Below are 16392 nucleotides of genomic sequence, written 5' to 3' on the forward strand. Positions count from 1 at the left end.
AAATAAAATGTGAAACCAGTTGGCTTTAGAAATCAATATTCCATCTGTGTGGTCATAAGAAGCCCTGTTTACAGTGTACCACAAGCTACATAAGAAACACGGAGAGTGAACACTGCACATCACCCTGAACACACCATGCCCACAGTGAAACAGGGTGGTGGCAGCATATTGCTGGAGGGATGCTTTTCTTTAGCGGGGGCAGGGAAGTTGGTCAGAGTTAATGGGAAGAAAGGTGGAAATAAAAACAGGGCAATAATATTGTTTCACATACCAGTGGGTTTACAATGGAATGGTTTAGATCAAAGCATACACATGTATTAGAATGGCCTAGTCCAGGGGTTCCCAAACATTTCAGCCTCTGACCACCAAAATAACAGTGCCAGAGACTGGCGACACCCTAAAAATACATTTATTTATGTCATTCTATACAGTATGACATAATTAAATGTATTTTTAAATAAATCAATTTAAAAAAAAAAACATTTTATTATTTTAATTTCATCATTTAAAAGGTGTATTTAATTTTACATGGGACATAATTTAGTTGAGCATTTCATAATTTAATGGTATATTTAATTATTCAGTAATGCATTAAGTAATGAAAATTTTACATTTAATGGTAAATGCAATCGTGCACATTCATTACTTCTTTCACAAAGGAACAGAGAAACCCACACACGCGAGCATAAAGCACGAGGCAGGTTTGCACATACGGTAAGGTGCATGTCAGAAACAAACATACACCTTCATGATAAACAGCAGAATCTGAGAGGATAGCCCTGGGTGTGGCCCTCAGTGGGGGCAAGTGGCCCCATGTCTGGGATGATGCAGCAGCTGTTCCCCGGGGGCCCCAATCCATTCATATAACGGTCACTGGCTCCATTACCGTCTACCAAGCTCAACCCCCGCTGTCCTACATTTACCCTCCCCCTCAATTAGCCTCCTCTTCTCGCTGTCCTTTCTGCACTCCGATCGCGTCCCGTATCTCCTCCTGACATCCTCTCATTCTCTATCTGTCCTCGCCTCTCTTCCTGCCCCCATTTCCTTGATTAAACTGCAGTGAGGAGTCAGCGCGGTCAGCTGGATTTATAAGGCTTTCATCTTCCAGCTCCCTCTTCAGATGAAACAGCAGGAAGGGAGGTGGCTAGAGTTGCTGCTTGGTCCACTAAGTGGAAGTTGTGCAACCTGCCAATCATGAACAGCATAAGCAGCAACCCTTTTGTAGTTGTTTCAGAAAAGCCAATGTCTTCCAATCAAAACTTGGGTAAAAGTGTCAAAATACTTCATGTTGACAATTTCTTGCTGTGAGGGGTTTCAATCTTCCAGCATGTCTCTCCCTGTGGGCTGTCAGCGCCTCATGTGACGAGGTCCCTCATGTGAGATCACTTGTTGAAGCGCCTTTCATATGACCGGGCACATTAAAGGCATATAAACTGTCTGTTGCATCTATTTAATTAAATGGAGAAGATAACATCTACAGTACTGGGCAGCAAAAACCGCAACTTAACCATCACACAAGAACTGTTCACAGTCTGGAAATTATTCCGGAAACATACAATTAATTTTCTGCCAGGGTTTGGACTTTGTTTGTGTTTAGTCACTTTTCATGTTTATATTTAGTATTTTGGTAGTCATGGTTGTTTTGGTTACTTCCTCTCACTCCTGATTGTTTATTTCCTCCTAGTGTTGTCACCCTCCTCGTTCATTGGTCCTTTGGTTATTGTTGCTGTCTTAGTTTTGACTTATTATGGTTTTCTGTGTATTATTATTATTATTTATTGTAGTGCTCTGGTTTCCTTGTATTTCCTAGTTCAGTTTCCCATTTATTATCTTTATGTTTATTTATCTTTAGTCTTATTTTCTCTGTGTTAGTTTCTTTCCTAGTTGTAGTCCTTTCTCGTTTAGTTCCTCTAGTTTAGCTTTATTCTCCAGCCCCTCTGGTTAGGTTGTGTTTACTTATTGTTTATATTTTGTTTGTTTATACTCTAGTCCTCATGTTCTCTGCTTCCCTTCCAGTCTATCCAGTCAGTGTGCTTTAGGTTTGTTTACTTTTGTAGTCAGGGTTTCTTTATGGTGTTGCTAGTTCTTAGATTGTTGTGTTCCCTCCGTTTTCTCAGTTTCCTTTAGTTCATGTTTGTTCTTGATTTTTATGCGTTATTTATCTTGGTCTATAGTTTCAATTAGGTCTGCTCACTGTTGTGTTAATTAGTCCCTTTCCTCATGCTTAATTTTATTAGGTTCACCTGCTCCCTCTGCCTCCATGCCTCCTTGTCTCACCTGTTCTTAGTTCCTTTGATTACCTGCCTTTGTTCTCCCTCAGTATATTAGTTGGTTTTGTTTCATTGTCCTTTGCTGGTTCCTCTAGTTGCACAACTCGGGTCTACAATCTACTGCCATGTTTACCATGTTCCTGCAGATGTAAGTTTTTTGGATCTCTGGTTTACCTGCAGTGATTTTGTTACGCCGGTAACTTTGAATAAAGCTGAAGATTATTCGGAATGCTGCTGCCAAGCTCTTGTCTGCGCTTCGGTCCACCCCAAAACCTCACCGTGACATTTTCCACAAAATTCCTAACTTTTCCAAATTCAAAAATATCAAAGGTCTCAGCCTATGTTTTTATTTATCATTCAAACAAAAGTTGACTAAGAATTTACTGCCAACATATTTACAGGCCAGGCTTTGAACACAGAATCTGCAAAAACAAACAGAAAAAAATCATAAGGAACGGATGGTTGGAAATCAAATGAATGGATGTGTGATTGAATAGCAATGAAATGGATGGACTGTTGAACTGATGGATGATTAATTAACAAACTAATGGTGAACAGATGGGATGAAAAATGGATGGATGGGTGGAGGAAAAAGAAAAGGATGGATAATAGATGGTGGAGAACAAAATAAATAGATGGACTGATGTATGGATACAACATTTATACAATGACAGAGACTAAAATCCGGAAATACAAATTATTTCTTGCTAAATTTATCGCCGACTTGGAAAATAATTAAACCAAATGCAATATTTTCCAGACTTTTCCAACACCGGCTCCATCCCGTTGGGAAACTAAACATCCACAATGAGCTACATCACAGTTTGTGGCAATAATGAACCACTTCAGCTCACTGAGCGACCACAGCCCATTCAAACAGATGATGTGGTGTTTTAGTGCGACCTTTAACGAACATAAGTTGGGAAAAGAGAAATAAGAGGAAATCAAAGCCAGCTCTTTGCTTGTTTACCTCGCTGCCGTGGTGTTAGATCCGAGGTGACATACAGGAGCAGAGAGCTAGCGGTCCGCCTCCAGCTCCCAGTGATGTCCCGCTACCCAGAAGCTCTGAGAGCAGCTACTGTCTGCCCTGTTGGCACCAGGGGACACTTTCTCCTTCAAGGACTCAGAACCTTCTCCTAATCTTCATTCCACTCAACTTCCACAAGGAGGGAAACAACGTAAATGCTATCATATATTAAAACCGAAAGCAGAAATAGACAACTGTACCCTTGCAGCGCCGGAGCGGGTCTTCTATAAATTAGGATGAAGCGCAGACTCACCGAAGTGGCCCATTAGAAACAGCGCATCCGTCTGTTCCCTTCAAAATAAAAGTCTCATTTCAGACACGCTTTCACGACCAATCCCATCAAGCGACGTTTTTAATCTCTTTCTATACACAGCACTACTTCATTTTCATATTTGATGTGTGCAAAAGTTCTTTAAAAATGTAAATTCTTGAAAATTAGAGGGGTTCAGACGGGAGTCGCTGATATTCTCTAATCAGAAGCCAGAATTGTTAAGGTGTGGATGAGCATGAGATCATTGATCTGTGATAACATTGAGTAAAACAGAAATGGGTTCTAAGCATCAAGGTATTTACAAAAATAAAATGAATGAATTGATCATAATAAATCAAAAAGTAACAATAACTGTTCAGTAATTTTGTAGATGTTTTCAAGCACATCACGCAGAATATTATATCTTTTTGACATTCAGATTTTTAGTAACCCTGGGAGTGTCTCTTCTATGACAGCTTCATGAGTGATTATTGACAGCCAGTCAAAGGTGGTGCACTACCAAGGACCACACCAAATAAATGTTATGATATAAGAATACTGAAATAAAGCAATTTATTAATTCGTAAAACAATACAAATTTTTTGTTAATTGAGGCTATCTGCTATCTTAAATTATTATTCATAAAACAAAATATTATGCATTTCTGTCAGGGGGCCAGAGGGTGATTTTAAAGGAGAAACCTGCTTTTGTATTAAATGAGATGTTTTACATTACAGAACACAATGAAGTTATATATTCACAGTTTTTTTTTTCTCTACTCGTTACTGTTACATTTATTTTGAAGGCCGCGGCTGGTTTTCTTGTAATTTCTTTATCTTGATTCTGACGCTTCTGTCTACGTCACTACCAGACCCCACTAAAGTAAGTGCCTATTTATACAGATACTGCTCATGCCTATATAACGCTGGATCAGTTTGCTTAGATTAGTGACTGCCATAATTATTATCATCATCAAAGAAAAGTCCAACAAGCTTTTGCCAGAAAGAGTCTTTTTTTGCGCACTTTTGAAGAAAATCTTTGCACTGCTTTCTTTTAAAAGGTCCATCGTAGTTTTTAGTAAGGTTCTGATGATATAAGTAGTCTAAACAAAGACATCATATCAATTTTAGTTATTTTCTTTAAGTTTTCCCATCTTTGTAAATGGCATGGTTCTTCTTTTGGGGAAACAAATGAAAGAGAAAACAAACTTTAAGGTCCGGAAGCTCCTTGGATCCTGTTTAGTCTCCAGGGATCGGGAACGCAGAGGTTTCTGTCCCAGAGCTCTGAAACAGAACCCCCCCCCCCCCCCCCCCCCCCCCCCCCCCCAACCCGCTCCACGACAAAAATAAGATAAATCTACTCTAAACATTTTTGTCAATTGGCGTATAAATTAAAACAAATTAGTTCTTTATAAAAAGTCTCATCTTCCCAGAGAAACCGTAATGCTCTATGGCAAACCCGGATGAAACACTCGTTGGAACATTTCACAGATATAAATCATGCCTACAGATTAGGAGTCAACACAGTGGGGCAGCTACATACGTTCACATTCCAGAGAGAATGGCAAATGTTCCTTTCGGCTAAGGAACAGGAAATGGTTAGTGCTGAAGATATAGACTAGATATGTGGTCTAGAAAGCCAGACACAGGCATGTAAATATTTCGACATATCATGTCAGATGAGATATGGGACTAAGCAGACACTCCCATAGAGTCTGTGTACTTTCTCATCTGCTCTGACTAATGTTAATGTTTTAATGTGTTAATGTTTCAGGTTCTCAAATGAGTTGAACCAGGAGAAAAATGCACAAATGGACTAAAAGAAAACTCAGAAAAAAACGTGTTCTCTTTAGCATAACGAGTTTTATTGTTTCATTAGTACAACATGCCATAAGGTTAGCGTTGTACAAAGAGGTTTTTATAAAGCTTATGAGATATAATTAAGGTCTTACAGAGCACAACATAGTATTCATTTGTATTTCCCTTAACTCTGATTCCCACTTGTGGTGGCATGTAGGTACAGCAGGGTCACAGAAACAAAAGCACAACATAAGTTGCTTTTTCCAGTAAAGGCCAAAAACAACTGACTGATAAATTCTGCTCCTCCTTTCCAAACAATAAGAAGATGATGCTGTTTTAGGATGATTCCCCCAAAGGTAATCATTTTCTGTATTGCATCAAGCTGACTCTGGCTGCTTGAACTCCTTGATCTTCAAGGAGGCTGTTTGTAATGAAAACCCCCATGTAGAGCAGAATACATAAACTAAAAACTTTATATATTTGTAGATACTGATCATGACTCTTCATGGATATAGCTTTAGATTTAATTGACCCTTTAGCATCGATAACATCAACAACATCAACCTTATAAGGCCAAAGTTCAAACTCTAAAGAAGACTAATCCATGGTGTGTAAAGCTTGAAATGACACTGAAGCCAAAAGCAATTCGATAAAGACTTTATAGCATTATGTATTTGTATGTACACCAAAAATTAAGTTTGGGCTCGTCTAATTTGCTGTGGTCCTTACATGGTTTGTAGAAAACTGCAAAGGAACTACTAATGCCTTTCTTTCAACAATGGTTTTCTTCTTGCCACTCTTCCATAATGATCTGTGGAGTGCATGACTAATAGTCTTGTCATAGTCCTCTTGGCTACTTCTCTGATTTATGCTATCCTCCTTGCTCAGGATAAGATTTTATATGTATATATATATATATATATAAAATCTTTCCATTTTCAGAGGATATAATGAACAGAGCTTTGTGAGATGTTTAGAACTTGATATATTGTTTTACAACCTAACCCTGCTTTAAAGTTCTCCAGAACTTTCTCCCTGCTGTGTTCCTTAATCTTCATCATGCTGTTTGTTCAGTAATATTCTCCAGAAAAGCTCTGTGGACTGGATTTAAGCTGAGATTAAAATGCACACATGATGACTCTGCTTTCTAGGCGACTGCTGAAGATAATTGATTGAAATAGATTTAATGTAGAGGTATCATTGTAAAAGGGGAATGAATACAAATGCACGTAACACTTTTCAGAATTTATTTAATGTAATTCGAATAGGAAATTTCACTGCACTTGTCAATCACATAAAGTCCCAATACCTTTTTGTTTTTGAAGGTACAGAATGTGGAAAAGCTCAAGGGTATGAATACTTTTGTACCAGGCACAGTCTGGTGTGTGTTGAATTTCATTGGTGATGAATGGAAATTATTGTATTGCATAAAAGGGGTGTGCTAATTGCTAACAGATAGTTTATTATACATTATTAAGGTGTATGAAGAAGTTTGGTTTTGCTTCTTGCTCTAATTTGGTCCTCTAATTTGATCTGCGCAGCCAAAATGCCAAAAAAAAAAAAGTAGATTTAAAGATTTTGTCTGGCTAGAAAAAAGATAGTAAAAATAGATCTTTAGTTTGTTATCTTTTAATGACAGACCTACAGAGAAAGGCAGCTGTTGGGCAGGGTACAGAGCTCATCAACCTATCATTAGTGGTCAGTATCCTCTTCACTGCTCTTTACTGCTTCCGTGAAAAATAACTTCAGAAATATTACTCTAGTTGTTTCCATCTGTTCCTCGATCTGACAGTTCTTACGTAGTGTAGTGTCTGATCAAACTGACTTCTAGGATTTTAAATATGTGGACCTAAAAATCTAATAGTCAATAGACCAGACTTGTTCTTTATTAAACAAATTACAGAAACAAACTAGAAAATGTGTATGAAAACCTAAATGCATCTTTGTTTCTGCTCAAGGATTTAAGAGGAAAAGTACAAAGTAGGAGTGTTTGCTAGTATGGAGCATACAGGACTGTGGTAAAAACAATGCCAAGAAGGAAAGATATCAGCAACGACCTTAAATCAGCAATTGTTGCTGGCCATTAATTTGGGAAGTGTTACAGGTTCATTTCCAAACAACTGAAGTAAATCATTCTATACTGAGATAAAATATTTTCCAGTGGAAAGAATTCAAGACAGTTGCCAATTTTCTCAAGAGTGGACATCCCAGCAAAGTTACCCCAAGGTTAGATTATGATATGCTAAAAGAAACATCAAAAAGTCCAAGAGTCCCTTCTCTGACTCTTCAGGCCACAGTTAGCATGTTAAAGGTTAAAGTTCATGACAGTCATGTGAAAACATGAAAGGAGATCCAAAAACTTTAACATCAATATTTTATTTCTGCTATCTTTAAACTTACAAAACAGGTGTTAACATTGATAATTTAAATTAACCCATTAAATTAAAGAAAGTGTTGATGTTGCACCTAAGGGCAATTTAGAGAGACCAATTAACCTAACAGTCATGTATTTGGACTGTGGGAGGAAGCTGGAGTACCCACCAGTGAGTACTCCATGCATCTATGGAGAGAACATACAAACTCGATGCAGAAATGCCCTGGGCTGGGAGTCGAACCCAGGACCTTCTTGCTGCAAGGCAACAGTGCTACCAACTGCACCACTGTGGAGCCCCCATTTTGAATTCACTTTTAGTTTGACGAATAACACCCAGAGTGAACAAGTGGTGTGTTTTTTAGGTTATTTTTTTTATAACTTTAGAACCTGGTAAATTCTTTTTGATCATGACTCTAAGTTGCTTTTTAAAAAAAAACTAATTTCCAGGCAACGGAGTTTTAATGTATTTTTGAAAGGATGGTTGTGAGACAAAGAATAGACTCAGACAATGCCATGACTTAAATGCACAAAACCGACCTTGTTCTCAAAAGGACTGCTTGTTAACCCCTAGCTGCCAGGACATGGATGTTGGTCTCCTTCTGCTGAAGAAGCAGGAGAAACATGTTTTCCATACATTACAACACAGTCATACCCACTGCTTTTTAAGGCCTTTGCTGTTTATTACTTTTTCCTACAACAGCAAATTACAGAAGCAGTATTGAAAATAAAAGTCTTGTTTTTCTTGTAAAAAAACAGAAAAAAATCTGCACAAAATCTGAATGACAGTACAAAATGAACGCTAACATGGCATGTACATGTAAGGAGAGGGATGTTCCTTTTTTAAAAATCTGTTCTGTCTTTTCAATAATGAAAACATCTCAGTCATTTTTTTTTTACATTTTAGATCCATTTCATATAATCTGAAATTATTCATAAAAAAACGAGCACAAGTTTTTTTCTGTTTTGATGTTCTTTTTTTCTGCAAATGAACACTATAAACACATAAACCTCTTAAATATATTTCTCAGTGCAACATTGTTTCGAGTCCAAGCTACAGTATCCTTTTTGTCTGGCTTGCTGCAGCTACTGTCCTCTGAAGTGAAAGCTAAGGAGAGCGGGTCATCCAATCTGAAATGAACAAGCTGAGAGTGTGTGTACACCACGGCACGACATACAAAGCACACAGATTTAAAAGAAGTCACCCTTCTTTAGAAACAAAAATAATCAAGTTCGTGATTGGATCGATTGCGGTGAGGCAGACCGATGACTTTCATTGGGCTCATAGGCCCTTATGTCCTTGTAAATCTCACCACTCAGAAATCCTTTCCCAATTTGAGTGCGTTATGGTGGGATTGTCTCAACTGTCCGTCTACAAACATGACTCTCGACTGAGGTTTTAAAAGTTCCCAGGGTGGGATTTGCACTTTTGTTTAACCTTACCAGGAGCTAGAAAAACACATTGTCACATTTTGTAATTTTCCACAAGTGTCCAGGTGTGTCCCCTCCTCTTGATCTTCTTTCGAAGGGGCAGGCCCGAAGGGTGACCATTTAATGATGTCTGAGTTGTCGTTGTACTCTCTGTTGGTGAGAAGCCCATGCAGTCAAGAGGTGTGTGTGTGTGTGTGTTTGTGTGTTTGTGTATGGGGAGGGGCAACAAGCCTTTGGTAAAGCCACAGAGGGAGGTCAGATAACCTGATTCAGGTGATGCCACTCCATCCCCCGGTGCACCGCTGTCCCATTTTAATGACATCAGCTCTGACATCATCATCGTTATGGCTGCTACATGTGAAACACATTAAACTCTTGCAGGCCCAAGGTAGACCTTTCAGCTACACTTTAGCATGTGGGAAACTGGGTTTGTCATGAAACACATCGATGTCCTGCTAAAGTGCTGATAGCACCATCGTTCAGTTAGTGGGTAAACTCCTCTTTTTTCAGCTCTCTATCAACGTGGGAGCCAGAAAACAAAGTGCATTCAAGCTGCATTGTTCAGATAGCACTTCTACAGTGAACATCCACAGTGATGTTGGACGTAAAATAATAAAAAAAAGTGGTTTATGGTTTTCCTTTTGGTTTGCCGGTCGACATTATATATATTTTGATGTAAACATGTCTAATTTTTCCATTTAATTCTGTTCAACTTACACAAGAAATTCACTGAAGTCATGAGAGATTAGTAATGGAGAATGTTGCTCATGTGCGTGTTTTACCCTTTTATTCATCCATCCTTCGAGTGTGTTTGTTTTCTTTTGTTTTTGGAATGAAAGATGGCTTGAACGCACAGACAAAAACAATCTCGCTTGCCTGAGCAACAGAATCTCAGATCGACATCACACCTTTGCACAAAACAGTCAAAAGATTGTATTTACACACACACACACACACGCACGCACACACACACACACACACACACTTATGGAGGGAAAAAAAGGGATTCCGCAGCTTTTTTTTTCTTTTTACTTTCTTTAAAAAAGGGCAATAAAATATATTAAAATTATTTACAATGTTTTTTTTTTTTTTGACAGAAAAACCAAAGAGCGCTGCAATAAACTCTAGTCCTGTTTTGCAGGAATTCATAAGGTAATGTGCCCCTGTTTCCTTTCATTATAACTTAACCTTAATATAATTAAGAAAAGAACTCAGGTCAACAGAAAAGGCCAACCAAAAGGTACTAAAGGCACTGTCAGAACCATACATGAATGGGAGCTTCACTGTACGGGAATAAAAGGGAGAGGGATCAGGACTGCACTCGTTATGCCACCCTGTGGGGCAAATGTACAGTTTTGTCTGATGTGGTTCTTTAAGGATTTCGATACGTCTCTTTTGAAGCATGAAAAGAAACAACAGCCTGCATAAACTGATTCTACAAAAAAAAAAAAACACACATTTTTTTCCCCCAGAAAATGATAAATACTTTAAACATTATTAATAAATTGGTCTCAACACCAGCATCCGATTGTAGAAATTAATGAAAATCAAAATACAAAATTATAATATCATCTAAATTATCTGTACATACTTTTTTTTTCCTGTATTTTTATTTGTACACAGTGTCCCCTACTGTTAGGTTCTCTTTACTGCAGCTCCTGAGAAAAAAGCGTGGATCAGCCCAAACCTCCCACTGGTTTCCTGAACCTGACCCTCATCTGGTGAGTAGAGAGTGTTTGGCAGTCCTGTTGAGCCCCCCCTACGGGGCAGACATATGAGAAAATATGCCAAGAGGTGTTTTTTTTTTTTTTTTTTTCTGAGAGCTCTGCACATCTTTTAGTCATATGAAAGCAGCCAAACATATCTCACGCCTCTGAGTATGAGCTCTGTACATTGAGTTTGTCCTTCTTTAGCTTGACACCATCAACCAACTCAAAGTTATAGTTCTCCAGGGCTGACAAGTTCCTCTCCGACATGCCGCCATGCGAGCAAGCACAGTACAAAACCACACCACAGATGGCCCCGAGGAAAACCCCCAGGGCTGACATGGCGATGATGGTAATGAGGATTGGATTGAGAGTTTTCAGCATGTTGCCAGCGCCGCTGATCTGGTTAGTTTCTACCAGGTCTGGATAGTCTGTGATTTCCTCAACTAAAGGAGAGAAGCAGAAACAAAGGTGTCAATTGAGAAAGTAGAAATAGGACCAATTCAGAACAAAATATTTATACCTATTCATAACTATTAATTCATAAACCTTTTCACACTTTGTCACATTAGTCACATAGACCCCAATGTATTAGGATAGACCAACAGACCGAAAGCAAAAAAAAAAAAAATGTCAAGTGGAAGGAAAGCAATTCATTGCTTTCAAAACTTTACAAATAAAAATCTGATGGGGATGCATGCTAATATATTAAGAGCCTTTTTATCAGGTGAATTTATATTTAAAGTGCCATTAGGTCATAAAAATATTATTACAAGCTTTTCAAATCATCATCTGAAATTAATAATCAAGTATGGCACAACTGTGAACCTACGAAGGCTTGGCCATCCACCTAACATAAGGGCCACAACAGCTCTGCAGGAGCTGCAGAGAGCCACAACCCAGTTAAGAGAATCTTGCAATATGGCAACCATAAGTCCTGCATTCCACCAGCATTGAACATACAACACAGCACATCATTCATGTACTTTCACTGTGAAAGAAAGGGAGTGACAGCATAATGTTTGTTTTCCTTCAGCAGGGTTAGGGAGCTGATGGGAAGGTAGATGGGGATAAATACAGGCAATTCTGAAGCTGCTAAAAACCTGAGACTTTCCAGCAGAATAATGACTCTAAACAATCAGCCAGGGCTTAAATGGGTCCAGCCAAAGTCTAGACCTAAATCCAATTGAGAATCTATGGCAAGACTTATTAACTGATTTTCACAGCTGTGCTCTCTCCAGTTTGAAAACCCTATAGCCTTTTCCTTGCACTTCACATTTAAACACAACTTAGTTTTGGTGTATTACATCAATTCTGAACAAAATAAATTTCAGATTGGTTTTATAATGTGACTAAACGAAAAAAAAAAGTTAAGCGCATATGAATACTTTTGAAGGATGCTGTAATAGCAAATATTAAAACTCCATGAGAAATGTCTTACAAATTTCGTTAATATTGTCCTCAGGCAGCATTGGCTCAGTGGGCACATCAGGATCTATAAAAAACAAGAAATTCCAGTACCTCAGGGAGCTGTTTTCACACCAGCACACTTCGATTTAATGTAAAGAAGCAAACACAAGATCAAGAATGATGGGCACTGTAATCCTCACCTTCGCAATCAGACGCGCCTAGCCCATCAAGAACCTTAATGTCATCCACTGCGATGTCTCCCCAACTCTTTCTCTGCACAAGACCCTCAATCAGCACCTTAAAATAAGACAACATGCAGTTAAAGTCTAACTGATCTTCAAGTTTCAGAGAGGAAACTAAGTCAGTTCATGAGACACTCACCTGATAAGGTTGGCTGGTGCGTGGCACAAGGACGCGGCCTTCCCTCCAGCGATTACCTTGGTGACCACTGACCGTCCAAAGCAGGATATCAGCAGCTCCCTCCTCAGTCTGCTTACGCTGTTTGATATGCAGTGCTCCAATGTGCGACCCGTACATGTGGTACCAAAAGGACACGCAGAGGTCAGAGTTCTGAGAGCTGACCACGGGACTGACCAGTCGAGCCACCTCGTTCTCTTGGAGACCTGTCGCTAACGTGTAGATAAAATTCCCTGATCCCCCTGTTGGATAATTAAACTTTGTTTACTATGAGATGGAAATGAAACACATTCAGCAGCTGGACATTTTCTTTCTGTCTAGCCGAATAGTAGAAGATGCTCACCTGTGTGGTCCATGTTGGGGCCAGTGTTGAGAGTTGGGGTGCCGCTGGACTGGATCTGCCACCTGGAGCCAGTGTTCTCTGATGTCCAGCTGCAGAAGGAGGGATCATTGGGCCAACCGAAGTCGCAGGCAAACCATAGAAAGCCTGAAAGCATGGTGAAGTCAGGTCAAGCTGAAGTGGAATATCTCATTTCATTACACAGAGAGAAATGTCAATTGCTTTGGCCTGCATCCAGACAATGATTGAAGGTTTTGTAGCCTGTAGTCATGATCTGACAAGAGGCTAAAAACAAGAACAGATTCTTTTCTACAAACACTAGAGGGCAGCAGAGAACCGGAGAACAACAGCTTCAAGACCCACTTGTTGGTGAGACAAAAGTTAGAAGATGAAAACAAAATGTGACACGAGACAAAGAGAAGTGTTGGTGTAGATATCATACTGTCTTTTATCATGGCTTTCTTTAAAGATATCTCTTAATGAATGTAACAGGGTTGAGTAAGGAACAGACGCGGAGGCATGCTGGGAACACACGCCAAACAATGACAGGGGGATGGAGACGACAAGGTCTGGACACAGATTAGAAAGAGACACTCATAGCATCCTGCTGAGAGATGAGGATTTTAATGAGAGCAGGAATTTGAGATCTCAAGACAGCTATGGCAACAGGGTCGAGGCACTGTTCCAACGATCCGATCCCCCATGGACCTACGGCGTGCCGGAGCAGCTTCCACAGAGTTCAGAAAACATGTGAGAGCTTTTAGACAAAGAAAGACTTCCAAGGAACACATGGAAGAGGAATGTTTGGGATGTTAGGCATGGTTTTATGCTCCATCAGGAGATGCCTTCAGAGATATAATGAAGCTGCCTTCCAAGTGACAAAATATATGAGCCAATATTCCCTTTAATAATGGGAAGGGTTTAACTAGCCTCTGTAGGATACGACTCTATTTACCCATTAAGCACAAAGGATGGAATTCTCATGTGGAACCACATTACAGACTACAAGCCACTTTCACGTATAAATCCCACTCCCAATTAAAATGAGTTTGGCTTTCTTTTTTTCTGTTCCATTATTGGGAGGCTTTGACTGAGACAGCCAACAAGCCCTGGATAAGATGAGCAGCCACATGACTCATTTGGCCATTTCATTAAAAGAAAAGGAGGCTTTTTCCTGCTCAAGGCCAATGGAAACTAGAAACTAGATCCATGGAGATTAGGGTGCTTTGGAGACATGCACCCACACTGACCCAGACACATAAACATAAACACATACATGGCTAAATTCTACTAAAACAGAATGTCTTTACCCTAAAACACAAAGTTGCATTCATACAAACTAACAAGACAGCTGCGCTCATCCATTAGGATGCAGTGGTTTGCAAGGGTACAAAAATTGTCATGTTGCAACTACTGACAACAATGTATTTTATTGGGATTTTGTTTGTTAAGCCAACACAAGGCAGAACATAATTGTGAAGCAAAAGGAAATTGACACATGGCTTTTCGAATAAAAATCGAAAGAGTGCGTTCTTTGCAAAATAGTTTAAAATTATTCTATTGACGGAGAGCATTTGAAGACTACCCAGGTGACTACCTCTTGAAGCTCATCAACAGAATACCAAGAGTGTGTGGAGCAGTAATCAAAGCAAAAGGTGGCTACTTTGAAGAACCTAGAATATAAGACATATTTTCAGTTGTTTCACACTTTTTTGTTCAGTATATAATTCCACGTGTTAATTCATAGTTTTGATGCCTTCAGTGTGAAGCTACAATATTCATAGTCATAAAAACAGAGACAACTCTTTCAATGAGTGGTTTGATTCTCCTAAAACGACACAGCTTTACTCTAAGACACACAATAGACTCCAGTTCTCATCCATTAGGATAGCTGCTGCTCTACCAGACTGGAGACAGACCACAAAGTCAGCTGACTGAGTAAATAGGAATAGGTGGAGCCTACGGCCCATTAGCCAAGGTCAGACTGGGGTACCTTTCCTCAGCTGGCTGCTACCTCATCACCTCATCAGCCTGCTATAGGAGACACTGCTACGTGTGCTTGCCGGGGACATGGCCCCAGAGTCTGCCTAATTTCCTCCGGTCATCTGCATTGTGCTTTCCGGCTCTTTGCGCCAGCTCGTTTTTGTGCGAGTCAGTGTCGGCCCAGTGATTAGTGATTTTGCTGAGGAGGCAGCAGCAGAGCACCAGTGCTAATCATCAGCTAGCCTCGCATCTTGCAACCTCTCTAACCCTGTCAGCAGGAGCCTCTCAGGGCCATATTATCAGCTTTAATAACACACAAACACCAAGAGGAGAGAGGCTTCCTCATGCTGGCATTCATTACCTAAGGTCACATGTGTTTAAAATTAACTTTCAGTGGGTAAACATGAACACATTTCATCATCCTGGTTTGTAAACGTTAAGGGAATTATGCTTTTAGAAACTCACCTGGAACGGTGTCCACTTCTGGGGTCGTGGTCTCTGGCATGATAGTACCACCTGTGACAACAAGGAACAGTAGCACAGTTAGCCTTGTACACATTCCTTTCCAGATCTGTGCACTCATCCGCATTCATGCCGGCTAGATTTAGCTGATCATCTCATGCCACTTTTCTTTCATTTTCTTCAATTTCCTATAATATACCCTTTCTTCGACTATCATTGCCTATGACTGAGACAGTGCCATGCTCCTCATTGGAGACTGCTGGTTAATGGGGAGTACAGGCAGCGGTACAGGCTCATTGAGTTACTGGGTTAGTGGGAAAGGAGGCAAAGAGGAAAAGGCAAGTGAGAGAGGTCACGACAGAGAGAGGCAGAGCTCTTCTGCTGAGGTAGGTGTGTGTGGATCGGTTTCTACCCCGTAAGGTTCCAGGAGGTGGATATAAGAAGGCCGACGAGGGAGGTGGAAACTAAAGGTGCAGCTAATTAGAGCTTTATCAGTGCCAGCTCACATGTGGATGCATGCATGCATGCTGGCGAGCGTGCATGAGAGATTCCAGATTGGCTGTGCTAAGTGAAATCAGTGGGATTGCAGATAGGGGAAAGCAGAATGAGTATGAGAAACAAAGCAGAGGGGCGGGAGAGCAACAGGAGGGTGGGGGAGTTTGGACGCAGTCTCATGAAGGCGATGTTAGCACCTGTCACGTCGTAGTCATCACCTGTGCCGCTGTGGCAGCTCGCCTGGTCATCGTCACACTCGTCAGATGGGGCGGTGCTTGGGACTGGAGTGGTTGGAGGGAGTGTTGGAGCTGAAAGACAAAAAGGGACAGAGACATAGATTTCTGAGCCAAACGCGTATTGGTGAGGAGGCTGAATGTTGATGAGTCTCGCCTTATACATATGTCACAGGGGTTACATTTAAAAAAAGCAGA

General features: G+C 40.1%; 2 protein-coding genes across 6 annotated transcripts in view; both read right to left on the reverse strand.

The window, feature by feature from the left end:
- Positions 1-3531, reverse strand: part of itgb1a (integrin, beta 1a) — a 32669-nt gene extending 29138 nt beyond the window's left edge. For all 3 annotated transcript variants that reach the window (XM_047349661.1, XM_047349659.1, XM_047349660.1), the window contains exon 1: positions 3241-3531. The gene's annotated coding sequence lies outside the window, so the exon portion shown is untranslated. The remainder of the gene's footprint in view (positions 1-3240) is intronic.
- Positions 3532-8376: 4845 nt separating this feature from the next.
- Positions 8377-16392, reverse strand: part of nrp1a (neuropilin 1a) — a 70594-nt gene continuing 62578 nt past the window's right edge. For 2 of the 3 annotated variants that reach the window (XM_047349121.1, XM_047349123.1), the window contains 7 exons: positions 16159-16269; positions 15470-15520; positions 13025-13168; positions 12646-12923; positions 12465-12561; positions 12296-12349; positions 8377-11300 (listed from right to left, as the gene is read on the reverse strand). In XM_047349121.1, coding sequence (XP_047205077.1) covers positions 11014-11300; positions 12296-12349; positions 12465-12561; positions 12646-12923; positions 13025-13168; positions 15470-15520; positions 16159-16269 — 1022 coding nt within the window. In that variant the 3' untranslated portion in view covers positions 8377-11013. The remainder of the gene's footprint in view (positions 11301-12295; positions 12350-12464; positions 12562-12645; positions 12924-13024; positions 13169-15469; positions 15521-16158; positions 16270-16392) is intronic. The other variant, XM_047349124.1, reaches the window with a different exon arrangement.

The sequence above is a fragment of the Girardinichthys multiradiatus genome, chromosome 21 (genome assembly GCF_021462225.1).
Source record: "Girardinichthys multiradiatus isolate DD_20200921_A chromosome 21, DD_fGirMul_XY1, whole genome shotgun sequence".
In the NCBI taxonomy this organism is placed as follows: Eukaryota; Metazoa; Chordata; class Actinopteri; order Cyprinodontiformes; family Goodeidae; genus Girardinichthys; species Girardinichthys multiradiatus.